Genomic DNA, 21,457 nt, shown 5'->3' on the forward strand with positions numbered 1-21,457 from the left:
GCGAGGGAGTGGTACATTCCGGTTGGGAGTGTGACAATCATTTTATTTGAATTAAGATAAATAGAAAATATAAGGACCGATCTTAGATAATTGAGTACAAAAACGGTATAAAAAGGAAAAAATGATATATTTTACATTTTTATTTTACATAAATATTAAAAATAATACTCAATATTTTAAAAGGGATGTTTTAAAATATAATTTAATAAACCTAAATATTTATAATGATAGAAAAATATCACATAAATCAACTTTTTCCATTTAAAACTTGTTTCTAAAAGATTAAAAGACTAAAAGTATAAACTATAAAACTTCAAACTAAACAGAATGATTACTTCAAATTGAGAGATTAAAAAAGAAAAAGGTAGCTTTTCTTATTTAATAAGGTCCTTTGGCATGGTCGATATAACTTAAGGGAGAGTAAATCTGTTGGACACAATAATGAAATATAGTTGAAGGAAAAGATTATTTTAGTTAAGATTTTCATAGTAAAAACAAACATAGTAAATACAGATAAAATTAAAAATAATATGATTAATGGATCAGCAAATTCAAGGATAGGTTATATAGATGGAGGGTTGAAAAATGACATCCACGAGGGTTGTTCAATGCAAGGCCAAGCTTATAAAGTATTGGAAGGGGCACAAAAAACGTGTATCAAAACAAAAATATTAATACTTAGAAATTCAGATCAGCGGCCAACAACTAATCCGATAAATATATATGACAATCGAAAAATAATCATGATGTGTTTGATCTAGCACACCTTGCAACTTCAAGTGTCGAGAATAACCCTTAACACCGCCATCAATAAGATACACAACTCGTTTGATGACAAAGATTAGGGAGAAGATGCAATCTCCAAATTAGAGCTCCAACCCTATTTCTTTATGTGTTTTAGTGCTAAGTTATGCACTTTATGTACTCTCTTAGACATGATAGTATGATAGACTCTGCATCACACCATTCAATCAGACCTTTTACGTATGTGAGTTTGAAATAACTTGAGACTAGATCATAAAAAGGTAGATTGTGAAGGTCAAGTTTATTAGAAATCCGTGACATCATCCAACATAGATAAGATCCAAGCGCGAACAAAATTTATTCTGAATTAAAAATGACAAGTTCAACGGTGATCATATAATTATGAATGGTCTATTTATTGTGAGATGGCATCGGTCGAAACCATCCAATATTAATCCTTACAATATGATGTTCTCAATCTCTTTTAATATAGTATTTTTATATGAATTAATATGGAGGTGCTTAAAAGTTAAAATTAGGCTGTTCGAAAATGACTTTCTTGTTTGGGAGGAGACACAATTATGTAGGTAGATGAAAGATTAATTTAATTGCACTCATGATCTTGACTATATAAGTTTAATATAATATGTATAATACATACATACATATATGACAATGTTAGAAACATATAAAGTTAATTATTAAACTATATTTTATTACATATTGAATCCTGATAACATCTATATGATTTGGTGAATCATGCATGCATATATTACACAAATACATACATACATTTATATAAATACACATACAAACAGAGAAATGGTTAAGTAGTGTAGTTGTGAACAAATTAGTCCATATACCCTTAATCAAAATGATAGGAATAAGGTTGAATCAAGATTTGTATATGTGGTAAAAGAAAAAGTAATGGCTATACTTATAATAACTCATCTAAGTTAATGTAAGGTGAAATGAAAGATTTTATTACAAATAATATATACAGAATAAAAAATGTTGGAAAAGTTCTTAGAGACCCATGAAGAAAATTAAGGTAAGCTAAGTATATCATCACATCATGCAATTTAGGGATCATAATTAGAAAAAAATAATAAAGAATGAAAGACTCAAATTGTAAGTATAGCCATACAAAATTATTAATCATATTTTACGAGAGTAATCAATAATCACAAAGACCTAACACTACCTTTCTTACTGGGATGAAGAAAGTTTGAATTTATTTGAGGAAAGATCATATTATGAAACTTTTAAATCATTAATAAATTAATTATCAAAAAAAGATTAATCAATAATTTGATGGGTACAAAGGATTCAAACCACAGAATTTTGTATCAAGTGGAGATGATTTGGAGAGAATTAAAATTATTTTTTCATTTTCAAAATTACTCTAAATATGATTTAAATCATTTCAAATAAATTTTAATAGTATTAAAAATTACAATAAATGTAAAAGTATTGAGTGATTAAAATATATGTTTAAACAAGAGTTTCAATTTGACAAGTTTGATTTTAATCATTACAAACCAATCACAGACATATATTTTCACTAGTGAAAATTAGACTAATGAATAGTTTGACAAACTTTCTAATAAGGGTTTATCAACTTTATTTATAGGAATTTGTCAAAAGTAGTCTCAAAAGGGACTTGATCATGTAGATCTTCTAATGCAACTTTTATTATATTGAAAGATAACTCATAAAGAAGCTCTAAAAAGCTTGCCCATAAAATAAAATTGAAGAAAAAAACTTTTATTGAAAAACATTACACGAGAGATAATGATGATAAGTCTCACCATCCTTTAACTTATTCATCTATTTACAACGGATCCAACACCTTCTCACCTATTTTATAGTAAATTCATAGTTCATTATTTTGATTATACTTAGATTATTGCATTATTACCATAAACAGCACACATATATCTCTATATTGGATATCAATATAGACACACACATATAGTATAGAGCGACGTATATAATTCTAAGCATCAGACCATGTAACAGGTATTTCACCCACATCTATATCAAGTCCCAAAGCATGCCATACTGCATCTGATCCATCCACAATATTGTTATGACAAGGAGGTAGACCAGCATGCGCTTTGTCACATCCATTTATAGAATCACACTCATCCACCACCTTAGCCAGCACTGATCTGCCGTTTGAAGCAGTAATCTGGATCATCTGTCCACATCTCGAACCTCCATTATACCAACCTGTGGACAATGCCACTATTGGATCAGAGTTATCATGGAACTTCCCATCACACTCTGACGGGTCTCCTCCACTCCCACCTTTGCTAAAGTCATTATTTGTAAGCACTGCTCGAGTAGAGGAAGTCACTGGGGGCGAGCACTTGAATTGGGGAAAAGTCTTTCCCTTACAATTCAAGTTTCCAATTGAATGACAACCATGTCCTCCTCCTCCTCCACCGCCGCCGCCGCCGCTGCCAGAACATATATGTGTGCCAAGGTTAGGATCATCTAGACATTTACCATTTATGCAAATCAATTGTCCTTGACAGTCATTTAGGGTTTGACATGGTCCGTTGCAAGAAGAGAGTGCTTCACAAAGATGAAAAAACATAATAGTTGATAGAATAACAGAAAATAGTTGCAATCCTAAATTTTCCATGATGATTGATGGGAAAAAAATTTATTCGATGTTTTGAAGTGATTTGAGTCCAAATATAACACATTGGTTTACCTTCTTATATAGGTAGGAGGACCCAAAATTCAGCCGCCTGTGGATTCTATTTAATGGTATATGGTGCCAATGGTGTTTGATTTTCCTTGTTTATGATTTGATATTATGCCGATTATTGGCCTAGGAATATACCGAGATCGATAAATAATCATATTAAGAAGTGCCCATACAATGTGCACCTATTACACATCATGCATGGCAACGCTTACCAATGATTTGGTGTTTTGTTTGTCTTACTTTCATTTTTTAAGAGGAATTTGGAAATAATTATAGCGTCGGATTCCCTTTTTCTTCTAGGGAATCTAAATTTGAATCTCAACACTATAAGATAGTCTTTTTTTTTTCCTTCTTGAGGATAACTTTCTTTAGATTTCGTCTCTTGTTATATATATATAGGATTACTTTAATGAGTCATATTCTATTGTCAATTTCAATCTATTATTAATGATAAGAGTGGGCCATGGAAAGATGAGTGTGGTTATAATAATATCTAAACATTTTTTTTTGTTATTATATATATCAATGTAACAAGTGAATGATGAAATTATGGGAGTTCAAAACAAAAGATAATTATCTTAAATGGTATAAAACATGTGGTGGGAAACTAAAATTTAAGTTTAAAATGGTTTATGCTAAAAGTAGATAATTATATCATTCGATCATAAAGGTATATGCATGTGAAGATATGTTATTCTCTAACAATATCCACTGTTTTGATTAAATTTAAAAAAAATCAATTAATTTTAGATTAAGTTACAAGGTAAACATTGAAATTATCTCATAAATTCTTAAAATGTCATTTTTATTTTTAATATATCGACTAAGTCTATGCTTTTCTTTATAGATATAAATTTTGACAATAATTGACATGCATGCGTACAAAATATTCTATATATAACAACTTAAGACACCAGAACTTTGTTTTATATCGAAAAATTCAGGAAAAAACACCTTTTAAGTTCTTTTTTCATAGAAGTAATTACATAATTTCTAGAATTTAATTATCTATCATTGGACCATGGTGCATGTATAATTGAGTGTAACAATTTAGTTTCTATAATTTAATCGTATCGTACTTCCAAAAAAATTTCATTAGGTTTCCATCTGTATTAGAGAGTGATATTAATCGTTTATTTTATCAACATATTTGATCTCCTCTTTGGTTCAGTGACCACTACATGTATGTTTGTGACATTTGTGTTGTATATATATTTGCATAAATTTTATTTTTACAAAGAAAAATTTATTGTTCCACCTTGAGAAGATGGAAAACTTCTCCATCTTTAAAAGATACACAAATTATTTTATTTCTAAAACCAAATTCTAAAATAAAATTTCGAGTCCATCAATCAAACTCAAGTAATATTTCTAAAAAGAGATTTAAAGTTAACCCAATAACGTATAATAATCTTAAAGATCAGTAGAACTAAAATATTACAAACTAAAATTCATAGACCAAAAATGTTATTTCAATCAAATTCGTGTACATATATATCAAAACAAGCTTAGTTGAATGTTAATTAATTTACCTGAACTCTTATCATAAACGGTAGAATATTTGAAGTGATATATATATCTTTCTCAAACACACCAACATTATATATTTATATTCAAGTTTACAAGAGGAATCATAGCATTCAGAACTTTGAAATTGAATTTTTAGGAGATCTGATCCCAATATCCATTCCAAAGGCGAAGGCTTATCGTCATTATGGGTCAGTATTATTTGAAGTTCGCAACATATAAAAAGATTACTAAAGAAGAAAAATATTCTTTGTTGTGGCCTTGGTTTCACCATTTTATAATCCACCAAGTTGTGTTTCAACTACTTATCAGATCATAATTTTTTTCTCTTTTTTGTTGTGAAAATAAAACTTTTAGTATGGATCTACTAATACATAATTTTAATGAAACACATCATGAATTATTTAATATAATTTTAGGCTTTAGAAAAACGTGTTAAGTATATTGATTAAGTTGGATATGGAGACCAACAATATTAGTTCTTCCTTGCAAGAGATCAATGATAATGAAAGACTAGCTGTCTTTATACAAAGGATTCTTACAGGATTATTTCAAATTACTTACGAAAATTGAAATACTACATCATTTTTTAATCAAGCATCTGACCAGACGACAGGTTCTTCACCAACATTTATATCAAGCCCTAAAGCATGCCACACTCCATTAGAACCATCCACGATATTGTTTCGACACGGTGGTTGGTGAGCATGTGCCTTATCGCATCCATTAATTGTATCACACTCGTCCACCACCTTAGCCAAAACCGACCGTCCATTTCTCGCTGTAATTCTAATTTTCTTTCCACATCTAGATCCCCCGTTGTACCAACCCGTGGACAATGCCACTATTGGTTGAGAGTTATGATGGAACTTTCCATCACACTCAGACGGGTCTCCTCCATCCCCACCTTTACTAAAGTCATTATTTGTTAGGATAGCTCGAGTTGAGGAAGTCACTCGAGGCGAGCATTTGAATTGGGGGAACGATTTGCCTTTGCAATGTAATCTTCCAAATGCCTCACAACGAAATTTTTCTCCATCTGCTCCGTTATCACTGTCGGTTGAACAAATGCGAGTTCCAACATCGGGATCATCATTACATTGGCCATTTATACAAATCAATTGACCTTTACAATTTTTCAAGGTTTGACATGGCTCCCTGCAAGAAGAGATTGCTTGAGAAAGGCCCAAAAGAGAAAGAACCAAAAAGAAAAAAGAGACCAAGCAAGCCAATTTTGCCATGGGGAAGAACACAAATATACTTTCTAAGCTTTCCAGAAGTGATGCGAACAAAAATGAAGGTGCATTTGGCCTTTATATAATGGGACCAATTATTTGTTTGGCCCTTCCAACTCTTATGAAATTTTGCTTTTAGACCCTCAAGGGGTAGTCTATCATCAAATTGTGTATGCGTTTGGTTTTTCTTGTTTGCCCATCTTGTCTTTACTTTTGTGTTATTATTTATGATTCGGAAGAATCATTGGAATCATAATTTAAAAACTTCATTAAATAATAGTAAGTTAATAACAATTGTGCCGTGTTAAATGTATTTATCAACCACTCTATGTCAAACCACACATTCTACCATCATTTCATCTTCTTATACTTCTTTCTTTTAATCACCATTTCATTTTCAAAAATTTATTTTAAATGAAGTAGCTATAAAAAATATTTACAAGTATAACAAAATGTCACAACCTATCATCGATAAATCAGAGAGTTTGTAAAAATAGCAAAAAAAAAATAATTATTATAATAGTAAGTCCATGTTACTTACATTTTCAAAATTGCAAAAATAGCAAATTTAAAAGTAGATTACTGTTTGATTACCGTTATATTTGTCAAATTTACAATATGAAAAAAAAAATGTTATGAGCTGTTTTTTTATAAATTTTTTTGTCATCTAATGCAATTTCCATAGGAAACCTATGTCTATAAATGACATGCATAGTAATCTATTATGGTATATATACTTGATAAACGGTGAAATTTTGCTATATTTATAAATATTTTGATTCATTTTGTTATACATCAAAATAATATTTTATTTTTTTATAGAGTAATTGTCAAAAATAGTAAATTTGACAAAATATTCACTAACAAATAGCAAAATTTTTAGATTCTATCAATAATAGAGATTGATAGTTACTCATGATAAGAGCCTATCAGTAACTATCATTTGATATAGTTTAGAATTTTGCTATAGTTTGTAAATATTTTCACTTATTTTGCTATTCTTAAAAATGTCCGATTTTCTCACAAATTTTCAATTATAAAATTCATATTTACAAAAGAAAAATCTTAAATTCCTAGTCAAAACTAAAATAAAATTCTTTCAAAAGACTTGCACAGACAGAAGTAGGGTTTATAACTTAATTTGAATTTGTAAAAATTACAAACTAAAAGATCAAATAGTTATAATTAAATTTGGAATATTGTTTTATTGAAAATCATGCTAATTTTTAGGTTGTTTTTAGCCATTGTTTCTCATACATCTAACCATGCAAAAACTATGTACCAAATCAAAATAGAAATTAGAAATGGTTCTAAAATGATAGTGTGGTCAAGAAAATTGAGAGTTCTTTCCACCATATATCATTACAATCAGCATAAGTAAATAGATAAATTTATTTGAGTAAGAAGAAGAGAGAAATTAAACCAAAAGTTTATCATATTATTTAAATTAAGATCAATTAGCATCCCTCATAATGCAACTACCTCATTTTATAGTTTTTTTTTTTTTTTTTTGTTTAAAAGTTAAATTTACAATGTGGCCTATCACATGAATAATATTTCAACAATAGTAGAAGTAATAAACAGTCTTATAATAATCAATTCAATGAAGAAAAGAGGATAAAAACAAAAACTTTGAAATCTCCATTTCCAAAGACTCTAAGTATTATGACGCTTCCCCTCGAATTTTATAAACATCATTTATTAGCAATAATCCCCGATGTAATTATTTGTAGATTTTATCAATGTTTATATATATAAATTAATTGATGTGAATTTAAATTATAGTTTAAACCTTATTTTTGGTTTTTTTAAAACTTTTTAAAACAGTTGTTTTAGTTTAGTAAACTTTTTTAAAAAGGTTGGTTCTTATAGTTATGATTTTGTTTAACTTTTAAACGAAATAACGATATAACTTATATATTTGGATGGCTAGATTCTTGATTTATCATATTAGTTAAATTGATTAATAAGAACAATATGTATACTTAGCTATATCGTCATATCAATTAAATAAATACTATTTAAATGAATCTAGCTTAACATAGTAATTTGAACTTGATCTGAATAGACATTATGTAGTGTTAATAGGCTACGCTTATCTTTTAATCTCTAACCTAGAACACATAAAATTTAGCTAAAAAAAGAGTAAAATATTTTGGAAAAGAATAAATAAGAAGATAAAAGGAGATAAAAAGATATAACTTACCAATCACTTTGGTGATTTAAGATAATATTAGAATTACTTGTCCTGTATAATATAAATCGAAGCATAAAAGAAAGGGTAAAGACAAAGGAAGAAAAAAAATGCAAGCAGATGTTATAATTACAACGGCATGAGATAATGAGACAGTTTTTTTTTTTTTTTATCCTTCCATACTATTATTGTTGTTATTATTAATTATTAGTATTGTGGTGCTACTGCTAAACATCAGACCAATTAACAGGCTCTTCACCTACATCTGTGTCAAGTCCCAAAGCGTCCCATACTGCTTTTGCAGCATCCACGATATTATTTCGGCAAGGTGGTTGACCAGCATGTAGCGCATCACATCCGCTTATCGAATCACACTCATCTACCACCTTAGCCAACACAGACTTTCCATTCCTCGCAGTAACTTTGATCTTCTTTCCACACCTCGAACCCCTATTATACCAACCTGTAGACAATGCCACTACTAATTCAGAGTTAAGATGGAATTTATTGTCGCACTCTGACGGGGCTCCGTTCTCACCATCTCCGTTGAATTCGATGTTTGTAAGGATAGCTCTAGTCGAGGAAGTCACTCGAGGCGAGCACTTGAACTGTGGATGTGATATTCCCTTACAAACTTTGTGGCCAAAAGGTTGACAACTATCGCCTAATGGTGGTGAAGACCCTTCTCCACTGCCTTCGTTTGAACACACATGACTACCCACATGTACATCAGGATCATTGTTGCATTTACCTTTGATACAAATCAACTGTCCATCGCAATCATTTAGAGTTTTACATGGGTCATTACAAGAAGAGATTGCTTCACAAAGATTGGTAACAAGTACAGAAACAGAAAGAGAAACAACCAACCATCCCAACTTGGCCATTAAGTTTTTCAAGAGATAGATTGATGAAGTGTTCAATGAAAAAAAAAGACTCTTTCTTTTTGTTTGTTCGAGTGATATGAACTAAAGAAGTTATTGTTGGGCCTTTTATAATGACACGAAATACTTGTTTGGTCCTTTGTCAACATTTTGTTGCTACGAGGTCCTCGAGTGGAATTTGTCAATAATTATCCAACTCTCATCTAGTCACCTCTCTGTTGTCTTTATTTGTTATTAATTACTTCTTTTTATGACTCAAAAACATGTAATCACATCAATGGAAAGAAGAAAAAAACACTAAGAACCATTCTAGAATATATAAAATTTATTGTTTTTGCTTTCTTAAATATTCAGCCCTCGTAATAATTGTTAGGATATACATTTTAAAGTTTGTCTCCAATAACTATAGGTTAAAAATGAGAGATACATGCAAAATTAGCAATTACAGTGTTATTTAGAGATATAATAAAAATAAATTTATTGTTTAAAAAATTAAAGAAATAATTTTTACCTTTTATCATGATCAATGAATATATCACGTTTCTTAGTAAACTGTTGTTTTAAATTTCGAGATCTGATAAGAAGGGTGAATTTTACTTATTACAACTCCAACAATATCTCCACTTAACTAAAGAAGTTAGACGACAAATGCAATATTCTAATGAAACTAAATTATTTATATTTATAACACAGAGAACTTACCTCAAACATACATATTCTTTGATCTCTTCAATTTCAATCCTGAATTTCAATCTCATCATGGACATCACAGTACTATTTTTTTAATTACGAATGATATATATTTTTCTTTCTCTATAACATCATTGAACTTTTTTATCAAGTCATTTGACTAATTTAAATTTTTGTTGTCTGAAAAAGAAACATATTACATTTCATATATTAAGTAAATTGTTATATAAATATAATTTTAAATAGTAAATGTGAAATGAGCTTAAAAATTAATAAACTATATTTAATCTTAATAAATAATATAATTAACCATTAGATTAGAATTAAGAAGGAAGTGATAAACAATTAAATTTAATAGATATGTATGACTACCTCTTCATCTATGACAATAAGGTTTAGTAATACGTCCAACACTTCTTCCTTTTTAGTTTTATATTTCTCAACAGAAGTTTTACGAATAACATTTCTTTTGAAACTCCAATTATTTTAGAAAGGTTCCAAACTTCGTTTCAACATGTGCTCTATTATTAAGTCTGTAGTTTTAAAGTGAAAATAAAATCTTACAAAACAATATAATGCAATAAAAATTGTTAGCATTACCTTAAGTTGATTTTTTGTTTGAGTTGGTAGAAAGAATGAGTAAATAAAACTTGAAAGTAACCAAACATTTGAATAGCAAATTTAACCTACAAATGATGCATATGCATTTATTTATACTAAAATTGGACCATTCACGAGTTTTTGTTATAGAATTTTAAAATGCAATTTTTTTTATTATAATAATCATACGTATTGGTCAAATGTTTTAAATGATTTCTAAAAATTGACATTATTCACCCACGTAATATTATTAATTTACTGGGCTGTATTTGAACAACTTTCACCCTCTCTATTCATTGTAAAATTTATATTTGTTTATTATTATACTATAATCAAACAACTATTGAAAAGATAAATTAAATGATTATTTATTACAAAATCCAAATATGAAATTAAAATGATTATTATTTATTACAAACAAAGTAAAGAAAAAGGTTGGGATTTCATTATTTTCTAAAAAAGTAAATTAAATTGACCTTTACAATTGTTCAAGTTAGGGTGACTTTTTTATAAATTAAAAATAATAACGTAGATTAACATTCGTAAACTAATATTGTAAATTTAGAATTTGACAAGAGGTAAAACCATCTAAAATAATTTATCCTATTAAGTTACTTTTTACTCCTTAAGAATAAGAATTTGATATTGATTACTTGTGCTATAGAATATAAATCAAAGCAAAAATAATGAAAGGGTAAAAACCAAAAAAAGCTAGAGGAAAAATGAAAAGACAACTTTATTGAGAAAAGATGCAAGTCGATGTTACAATTACGACTGCATGAGAGGATGAGACAAAGTTGTTTTTATTTGTATCCTTCCATATTATTATTAGTAGTAGTACTACTGTTGTTGCTGTTGTTAAGCATCAGACCAAGTAACAGGCACTGTACCTATATCAGTATTAAGCCCCAAAGCTTTCCATACTGCATTTGAGGCATCCACGATATTATTACGGCAAGGTGGTTGACCAGCATGTTCTGCATCACATCCGTTTATCGAATCACACTCATCTACCACCTTAGCCAACACAGACTTTCCATTGCTTGTAGTAATTTTTATCTTCTTTCCACACCTCGAACCCCCGTTATACCAACCTGTAGATAATGCCACTATTAATTCAGAGTTACTATGGAATTTATTGTCACACTCTGACGGGGCTCCGCCGTCACCACCTTCGCTGAAGTCGTTGTTTGTAAGGGTAGCTCTAGTTGAGGAAGTCACTCGAGGCGAGCACTTATATTGTGGATGTGATCTTCCGTTACAAATTTTATGACCAAAAGGTTGACAACTACTGTCTGATGGTGGGGAAGACCCCCCTCCACCGCCTCCGTTCGAACACACATGACTACCCACATCAGGATCATCGTTACATTTACCTTTGATACAAATCAATTGTCCATCGCAGTCATTTAGGGTCTTACACGGGCCATTACAAGAAGAGATTGCTTCACCAAGATTGGTAACAAGTACAAAAACAGAAAAAGAAACAATCAACCATCCCAACTTAGCCATTATGTTCAATAACTAGAACGATGAAGTGAACAATGAAAAATCTCCTCTTTTTGTTTGTTCTAGTGATATGAATCAAAGAGGTTAATGTTGGGCCTTTTATAATGGCACCAAATATTTATTTGGTCCTTCGTCAACATTTTGTTGCTATGAGGTCCTCAAGTGGAATTTGTCAATAATTATCTAACTCTCATATGGTCGCCTCTCTCTTGTCTTTATTTGTTATTAATTACATCTTTTATGACTCAAAACATGTAATGACATCAATGGAAAGAAAAAAAAACACACTACCAATTCCACTTTGGAATATATAAAATTTATTATTTTTGCTTTCTTCAGCGCTCATAATAATTGTTAAGATATATACATTTTAAAATAATTTGTGTCCGATAACTATAGGTTAAAAATTAGGAATACTTGCAAAATTAGCAAGTATAATATTTTCCAAACATCTATATGATATAAGTCACAGACACTCTATGCTTAAGTTAGAAGGTTGAAAAAAGAAATAGAATATTTGATACTGGTTAGATAACATACTGATTTTTGGTTGGGTTGGCTGCGATACAAGAAATTTGATCATTTTCAAATGTTAGATCCTTAGAAAAAACATTTAATAGACTTTTGATATGTTTCTTTTTCAAAAAATTATCTCAAACCTTTGAGAAACGTCGAAATAGATCATGTTGAAAAGTTTTTTTCGAAAGGTTTACTAAACTTCAAAAATTATTAATTTTCAAAGGTCACATACCTTCAATTATTTTTAAATTATTTATTGATATATAGTTATTTATTATCAAATGCTTTTTTCAAAAAAAAAATCATAAAAAATTTCTTTATCAACAACTATATGTATCTTTCGAAAATTTTCACACAAGACCTTTTAGCACAATTATTGACCTTGTTTGAGTTTCACATAGTGAGGACTCGTATCCTATAAAAACCTTTTACTGCTACACTTATGATTAACATTAATTTGAAGTTAGCATATGTTGACTTTGATATCTTTTAATGTAATCGTTCAAACTTGATAAATATCATTTTTACTCGTCTTAAACCAACTTCTCCAAATAAAAACTCTCTCTCACAATCTTACACTGTCACTGAGGGTTGGATTTTAAGCATCATAGTCAAGTAGAGAAGTTGATTTTGAGTTCCTTTTATCTTGTGTTTTCAAGAAAAGGAAAAACGTCTAAGAATGGAATCCAAAATGGTGAACAGTGCAGTAGCAATTTTACAGATAGAAAAGTCGTCCATACAAAGGGAGAATGATATAAACCTAAAACCAAATATGGGTTCATATTTATTACTATAGTATTTAGAAAAAGAAATGATATGGTAGAAAATATGGCCACGTCTCTTTAAACATACGGCTGCAAATAAAAAAGAACAAAAATATGAACAAACAAAAATATGATCTGACGTTAGCTATAAAGCCCATAATGGAGATCTTGATCGTAAATATATTAAGAATCAAACAATTTGTTTGAACAACAAAATGGTTCCACCTTTTTAATGAAAATAAAAATTTTACTTTTAATTCTAACTTTTTAAAAATTCAACAGAGAGTTAAAGCCTAGAGGTGGTGTTTATAATCTTACATTTTTTTTTCTTTTTAGTATTTTAAAATTGGAGTTGTTTCTCACAATTTTGCTTCTTAATTTTATATAAATGGTATAATCGAAAAATGTGTTATCTAATTTCGATAAAAAAAAAATTAAAAAAAACTTATTTGACTATTTTGTAAGTTATATGAGCCAATCAAAAGGTAGAATCATGGGTTGGTAACAAAATGAAGCTTAATTAAGTGAGAATGATGTCCATGGATCAACTGAAGTTAAAGAGTGCCTAACTCTCACTGAATGCAAAGGTGAAATTTGTGTATATGTTCGTCGATATTGCAACACCACCACGTTTTTTAATTACTTTTAAACGTTTTCCTTTTTATTTTCTGTATTCTTTTAGTTTATTTGTGTTTCTTATATCTTTTTCATCACTCGATATGTCGAGAATGGACTAAGGTACTCTTGTTTTAGTTTGGGGTTTTTAGAGATTTTCATTTTATTACTTTTGTGAGAATGGACTAAGTTACTCTTGTTTTAGTTTGGGGTTTTTAGAGACTTTCATTTTATTATTTTGGTGAGATTTTGAATTGTATTCTTGTATTGTTAGTTTGATTATGCTTTTTAATGATATATTCATATTGTCAACCTGTGTGGACTATATGATAATACTTTCAATTAATGTGCAATTAGCTTTGTAGGGTTGTACACAAATTACAAGAAACAATGAGTTAGTTAACAAATTTATTTAGACCTAGTATTGTCTTAATCAACTTTGAATTAACTTAAACAATTGTTTAATTAAACGTTTAAAAATTAGACTCTCGACCTAAGTACTTAAGTTTTGATCTTAACGTGATTAGTATGAATCGAATCTTGGATGATTTCATCGTTTCAAACTTGCCCTAGTTAATTACGTTTAGGACAAAAAAATTGAAAAATAAAAAGAAAATTATTTTATGAATTTAAATTCTTATATTCATCAACTTAGAATTGCTTTTGTTGAATGTGAAACTCTTTGGTTTTGGCGGCCACATTCACGAGGAGTATGAGAGAATGTGTAATCAACGTCATGTACTCAACTTTGAACTAACACGTAACATTGTGAAGATAAATAAAGAGTGGTCTATTTTTTTAAAAAAATATGTTTGCAAAATAAATGAATCTCTAATCAAACTATCCAAAAAAGAAAAGTTACATTTTTAGTTGTTTATAAAACAAGTCTATTTGAATTTTGTGAGGTTTTAAAATGTATTATGTCGAGTTTTGAAAAATAAGTTTTAAAAGTGGTTGAAGTACTTATTGTTTGATTTTTCTAAAAAAATAAATATATAATATTTAAATTAAAAAATAGTTTTAGATGGGATATAATGTCTAAAATTTATTCTTCTAATTTAAAACATCATATAATTTTATTATTATAAAGTTATTTGAGTTATTTTCAAAATCTATTTTTTAAATATCATAAACTATATACTTGGAAACTAAAACTAAAAGGTAACCTAAATCATATCTAAACTAAGTAGAAGTTTTGATATTGATTTGGTGGAGTATTTTAGAATATATTTATCAAAAGTATAATAATAATATTTAAACTATATTATGGGTTTGATGGGAAAATGGATAAATAATTGTGAACTATATTTTTGGGGATACCCATTTCTGTTGCTAACTCTACTGATCCTCAAGCAACCCTTATTTGACTTCACAATACAATCAACGTAATGGGAATGGGAAGGGGAAGGGAAGTGATTGCAAAACTTTCTTTAAACTCCTAATTTTATCTTTGGTTTCGTCCAGATATCAAATTATCCATTTATTTTATGGGTATATTCCACCTTTTTAATTTGTTAACTTTTATATTGAAAATGTTTGGAACAAAAAAAATTGAGTTTGGATTGGAGGGAAAAAGTGCTTTTACAAAAATCATTTTCATTTCAAACTCTTATTTTCATATATATAAATATCTTTCAAACCAAAAATACTTGTATCTTTCATTAAATTTCTTCAAAACTTTTTTTTTATATAGTAAAAGACTAGTTAAGTGTATTTTGTTAATTTTATGTATGGTTACTTATTAGAGAGATAGATTAATTAACCAAAAGCTATATTAAACTAAGAAAAAAAGTTAACCAAAGACAAGTTTTTATTAAAACTTTTTAGGTGTGTTTTTATTATCAAACACAAGTTGGGGGCATTTGTCTTCCTCCTTACTCTTCATTCATACATCACCCTTCACCCTAAATTCTAAATAACACTAACCCAATATTTCTTTCTCTTTTCCTTTAAATCAGGTAAACCTCCTTATATTGTTTGTGATTAAAATAAGAATGAGAAGTTTATTGAAACTTGTTTATTTATATAAATTTCACGTTGTAAACCTTTTTTTTTATTGAGATTGATAAACCACGGGAATTAATTTTCAACAAATAAGGACTCGTTTGAAAACGTTTTTGTTTTCTATTTTCTATTTCTCGTTCCATGTTTCTTCCTTTACATTTTCTCGCAAAAAACAGTATGTTTGATAACTATTATTATAACCTATTTCTTACTATTATTATTTCTAAAACCAACCCATCAATTCTTGTGCTTGAGAAGTAAAAACTTAAGAGAGAGAACAAACTTAATTTTTAAAAACTAAAAGTGAAAAAGAAATTAATAAAGTAGGTCGTCCAATAAAGTTTGTTCACTAAATTATTAATTTGACACATTTTTCTTTTAACTTTGAGAAAAGAAGTTTTGTTACCGTGCACCTTATCCCAATTATATGGGCCGTTTGTCCAAGCCCCGGGCTCGGCCCATATATTTTGAAGCTTTAGCCCGAACTCGACAATGATCAAGAAAGTTTTGTTTGCTCTCAGGAGAATCACTTTAATACTTAACTTTTGTTAGTTTAGGACTTTCAACATTGTTAAGTTTAATTATGTAAATTAGATTTTCATATTTGTAGCTTTCAGTTGCACTTTTATTTTTTCTTTCTTATTCTATAAATTTTGTTTTCTGGTCAAAAATGGATACATTACAGTCAAAAAACAGCCGTAGAAGTTATTTCATTGATTTGTTTATTTTCTAAAGTGATGGTTTTATTTATTTTATTGTAGACAAAATCTCCTTCCAGCTTCTAATCATTCCTGATTGATGCACTTCAATTATAGAACTTTGTTAATTTACAAGTTCAACTCTTTTAAATTTTAAAAATTTGTATCTATTTTGATTTTCAAACTTTTTAAGATAGTTTAATATGTTTACAAATTAAAAATTTTAAATTTTTTGTCAAATGGAAACTTAAATTTTCACTTTTATATTTAGTATACTCTAAGTTTTTTTTCTAAAAAAAAATCTTCAGAAATTTAAACTTATAAATTAGAAAGTAGGTTGATTCTAAAATTGATAGTTGCAAATTTAGCAATTAGATTCAAAGTAATTAAGTATATAATAATATTTTAAAATAAATTGCAAATATAGCAAAATTTGTCAAATTCTATCAATGATAGAAGTCTATCACCGATAGATCATGTTGTAAATATTGGTCTATCAGCGATAGTTTTGCTATATTTGTAAAAAAAAATTAAATGTTGCTATATTCTTAATTAATATTGTTAAAATGATAATCAATTACAATTATCCAAATGAAATTAGGAAGATTTATAAAGCACAATAATATTATTAAGATAAAAAATAATAATAATTTATATATCAATAATAAATAATGACACAATGTTTATATATCAAATCATGAGTTAGATGGACAAGCCTACTCATAAGCTTGAGTCAAGTGATGTGGGTCGAGTCCCCTCCTAAAATATAGCATAAATCAAACCCGTTGGCTTGAGGTTTAATGTTAAGTTGTCCATGATTATCCTAAAATCTCTTTCTTTTTTCATAAGATTGATCATTTAGGGTGTTTTCTTAAAATAAATTTCAAATTGCAATAGAAAAGAATTTGACCGTAACAATAATTTCGTTAAAATAAATTTGAAGTTGCAATGCAAAAGAATTTGATCACAAAATCTTGATGCATCACCCAAAAATACTAAAAAATAAAATAAAATATTTTGATGGGATGTACACATATAAACGACTTCAGTTATTTTATTATTCATAATGGTTTGAAGTTGATGCATGTAAGTTTCATATAAAAATAAAGCTACTAAAGTGTAGATACATACCTCTAATTCGTTCCTACAAGAAAAGCCTTCACCCATCGTCTTCTTCCTCATTCCTCTTATGTGTATAATCAACAATAATAATAATGGCGCTTGATGTTGCAGACATTGACCCAACCCCTCCCTTCTCTCCTTCTAAACTCTTCAATGGAAAATCCTCTTCCCCTTCCAAGAATTCCTCATTATTATTCAACACTAACAACTTCCCTTCCATTTCTTCTTCAACCTCCTTCTCCACCCTCCATCAATCTCTCCCCGAATCTCCTCACGTCTTCGATTTCTCTGAAATCATCGCTGCCACCAACAATTTCCTCACTAACCGAATCTCCACCACTTCTTCCACTCCCTCCTGGCGCTGCACACTTCACGGCAAGGATGTTATCATCTTCCAACGCAAGTTCCAGCCTCAAATCGGCCTTCAACATTTCAAAGATCGCTTCTACAAGATTTGTCTGTGTCACCATACCAGTATGATTCAACTCCTCGGCATTTCTATCTCTGCCGACTATCTCTATTTGGTTTACAATTTCGTAAATGGAGCTAATCTCTCCGATTGTTTGAGAAACTCCAAAACCCCTAATTTCACTGTTTTATCCACTTGGATTTCCAGAATGCAAGTGGCTACAGATTTGGCACACGGACTCGATTACATCCACAACAAATCAGGAATTAACATCAGTTTAACGCATAATCACATAAAGAGTAGCAGTATTATAGTAACAGAGCCTTCGTTTAATGCGAGAATTTGTCATTTTGGTGTAGCGCAACTCTGTAATGAGGATGATTGGAATATAGGAATTGAAAAACCTTCGAATTCAAGGTGTGATAATGGCGAAATTGTTGAAAATTCAAAGAAAAAACTGGAGTTGAAAGATAAGCAACTGCGGCTGAAATCGAAGAAAGTACAGATAAAAGGAGTTAGAGGATACATGGCGCCGGAGTACAAATCCAGCGGCGTAGCAACACCGATGACGGACGTGTATGCATTTGGCGTCGTGATCTTAGAACTGTTGACTGGTGAAGAGCCAGTGAAGTTCGAATTTGATAGAAAGAAAGGGAGTTTCGTTAGGGTTTCTTTGATTGAGAGTGCATTGGCGGTAATCGAAGAAGGTGGTGGTGATGACGTGGAAGGGAGGTTGAGAAAGTGGGTAGACCGTAGGCTTAAGGACTCATTTCCGCTACTGGTGGCAGAAAAGATAACTCGTTTGGCTATTCGATGTGTCGACGTGGACCCAGCTAAGCGGCCTAATATGGCCTACGTGGCAAGCAAGATTTCCAAGTTGTATATAGAGTCAAAAATTTGGTCCGATCATTTGGTAAACCCTGCCAACTTGTCAATGTCACTTGCTCCCCGATAAGAGATGTTCCTCTTTCTTCCCCCATTCTCCATTTAAGTCGAAAATGTGGAAAATTTGTACCTTAAATGGAGATCATATACATCCCATTATCCTGCATTGTTTGCATCCTTTTACTTCATTGACCTAAGATGGAAATCACACTTACTCAACCTATAAACTATACTGGTAATGTAGCACATCTTCCATTTGTGATTTTCATATTTTAGATCATACTCAAAAAAAAGAAACATCACTTCATTTCACCCTAAAGTATAATGAGAAAATAAATATGATTGTTTGTTCAAACATATGTACTCTTTTATATTTATGGTACAAATTCAAATCTATACATATATAAAATAATATCATTAATATCATATCAATCATTTTAACCCAAACAAATGTGACAATATATATGGATAAGATTAAGATGTAAATAATCCTGTTTGTGCAAGATTACCAAATATGTAGTCTGTATATTATTGTGACTAGTATTATGTTATTATTGTCGAATGTAACTATGTAAGTATTATATTCAAATTCCAAGTCTTAATGTTTAATAATCAAAACAATGAGCATGTTTGAATTGGATATTTAGATTTAGATTATACAAATACACATAATTTAAGAGATAATTATTGTTTCCGTGAACATCTCTGCTCTTAATTGCACAAACTCCATATATATCTTGATTATTAAATGTTACATAATCACGTCATTACATTCATCATCAAAGTTGACTCTGTAAAAAATAAATTAAAATAGAGACACCCACACTAGACTTCTACCTCCTATATGAAAAGTATCAGGGAGGATATCCACACCTATATTTATGATTTTGTAAGATCCAAATTATTAGTAAATGACCTAAGTCAACTATACATACGTGCTTGTTTTCATATTATTAATTTCCTTTTGTTTTAAATGATTTTCTATTTTTAAATATAATAACATAAATTAAGATATTTATAACCATAACAAAATATACAACAATCATTGTCGTATTTTAAAATATTTTTAACAATTTATTTCTTTTAATAATTTTCATATAAGATATATTTAGTCTAAGTTTTCATAACATGGAGAAGTATAACTTATATGATATGATATTAAAAACATGTGTTTGATGTTTTTAAAATTATTTAGGGTTTTGGAATGGTTTGAATTTCCTATTTTCAAATATGGTTATAAATACATGCCACTCTTTGTTTTCTGTTTTTTTTTTTTTTTAATGAAAAAGTGCTTTTGGGATTAAAAAATAGATTGTATTTGTGTACAAAATAAATGAATAACAGTGGTATAAAAAATAATAATTAATATAAAAGCAAACTTAACTCAATTATAATAATTGTATGACCATTGTTATTATTGGTTTACATTATTTAGTCTCGTAAAAGTATGCGATAAGAAAAAAAACGAACATTGTTTAAGTCATTCAATTCTATATTGTTGCTTAGGATAATTAATTAGTTTAACTTTTGTTCAACATTACAATACAACATTATCATTTACTAAAGTCAAAAAGTTTAAAGATTGATACGTTAGTCAATATAAATATCACACTATTAAAACATTACTTTTTTCAGTCAAATTTGATTGGTTTTAGTGATGTTTGTGACACTTACAATCTCCACACGCACACATAGTTGAATAAGAAAAACTTAGACTAAAAAAACTAAACTCAAATTTATTATAAATATTCCCAATTACGGTAGAGACGTTCAAGTTCAATGTTTTAAAGACAAAACAATTGTCAAACCTCTATTACCCCACATGTTACTTTGTATATTACATATGTGTTTCATACTTTTATATTATGGATGTTCATGTAAAGTACTTGTCTCATATTTATCTTTTTATTTATAAATAAAGACATTTGGTGAATACGACCATTCAAAAGAAAAAGCAAACCGGAGATAATTAAAAAGTTTAAATTTTTTTCATATTTGATATTTTGTTATTTTAGTATTATATTTTCTCAAAAGATATATGTTTCCCTTGTACAGAGAATTTATTATAAAATACAATGAATACAACAATTATGTCCATAATTGTGAAGTAAATGGAATTAAAGGTGTGTGTATATATAAAACCTGTTGAGAATTTAAAAGTCAACTAATAATGGATACTCTCTTCGAAATAATGTATACAATATATATTGTCTCCATGTCTTGGGATCTATTCTTCATTTAGCCCTTAAATCATAAATGCTACATTTTTTAATTTTAAATATTGATTGGAGTTTCCACTTAGTTTATATGTTATTCAAGGTTTTACCAATTTTATT

The 21,457-nt window shown here is 29.0% G+C and overlaps 5 protein-coding genes across 5 annotated transcripts; 1 reads left to right on the forward strand and 4 right to left on the reverse strand.

Annotated features, from left to right (window-relative positions):
• Positions 1-2,743: 2,743 nt before the first annotated feature.
• On the reverse strand, positions 2,744-3,878 carry LOC105434430 (kiwellin). The gene has a single exon (XM_011658706.2). The coding sequence runs from the start codon at positions 3,395-3,397 to the stop codon at positions 2,744-2,746; it is 654 nt and encodes a 217-aa protein (XP_011657008.2). The 5' UTR covers positions 3,398-3,878.
• Positions 3,879-5,586: 1,708 nt separating this feature from the next.
• Positions 5,587-6,234, reverse strand: LOC101211270 (ripening-related protein grip22). Its single transcript, XM_011658707.1, has one exon. The coding sequence runs from the start codon at positions 6,232-6,234 to the stop codon at positions 5,587-5,589; it is 648 nt and encodes a 215-aa protein (XP_011657009.1).
• Positions 6,235-8,523: 2,289 nt separating this feature from the next.
• LOC105435992 (kiwellin) lies at positions 8,524-9,367 on the reverse strand. Its single transcript, XM_011660108.2, has one exon. It carries the CDS (start codon positions 9,307-9,309, stop codon positions 8,650-8,652), a length of 660 nt encoding a protein of 219 aa, XP_011658410.1. The 5' UTR covers positions 9,310-9,367; the 3' UTR covers positions 8,524-8,649.
• A 1,941-nt stretch (positions 9,368-11,308) lies between these two features.
• On the reverse strand, positions 11,309-12,169 carry LOC101211521 (kiwellin). Its single transcript, XM_011658708.2, has one exon. The coding sequence runs from the start codon at positions 12,106-12,108 to the stop codon at positions 11,455-11,457; it is 654 nt and encodes a 217-aa protein (XP_011657010.1). The 5' UTR covers positions 12,109-12,169; the 3' UTR covers positions 11,309-11,454.
• Positions 12,170-17,851: 5,682 nt separating this feature from the next.
• Positions 17,852-19,476, forward strand: LOC101211763 (lysM domain receptor-like kinase 3). Its single transcript, XM_004145764.3, has one exon. It carries the CDS (start codon positions 17,920-17,922, stop codon positions 19,189-19,191), a length of 1,272 nt encoding a protein of 423 aa, XP_004145812.1. The 5' UTR covers positions 17,852-17,919; the 3' UTR covers positions 19,192-19,476.
• Positions 19,477-21,457: the final 1,981 nt, after the last annotated feature.

Source organism: Cucumis sativus, chromosome 6, assembly GCF_000004075.3.
Source record: "Cucumis sativus cultivar 9930 chromosome 6, Cucumber_9930_V3, whole genome shotgun sequence".
NCBI classification, from domain to species: Eukaryota; Viridiplantae; Streptophyta; class Magnoliopsida; order Cucurbitales; family Cucurbitaceae; genus Cucumis; species Cucumis sativus.

Coding starts and splice junctions, on each gene's coding strand:
- LOC105434430 (XM_011658706.2), bottom strand. CDS start 3,397: ATGGAAAATTTAGGATTGCAACTATTTTCTGTTATTCTATCAACTATT.
- LOC101211270 (XM_011658707.1), bottom strand. CDS start 6,234: ATGGCAAAATTGGCTTGCTTGGTCTCTTTTTTCTTTTTGGTTCTTTCT.
- LOC101211521 (XM_011658708.2), bottom strand. CDS start 12,108: ATGGCTAAGTTGGGATGGTTGATTGTTTCTTTTTCTGTTTTTGTACTT.
- LOC101211763 (XM_004145764.3), top strand. CDS start 17,920: ATGGCGCTTGATGTTGCAGACATTGACCCAACCCCTCCCTTCTCTCCT.
- LOC105435992 (XM_011660108.2), bottom strand. CDS start 9,309: ATGGCCAAGTTGGGATGGTTGGTTGTTTCTCTTTCTGTTTCTGTACTT.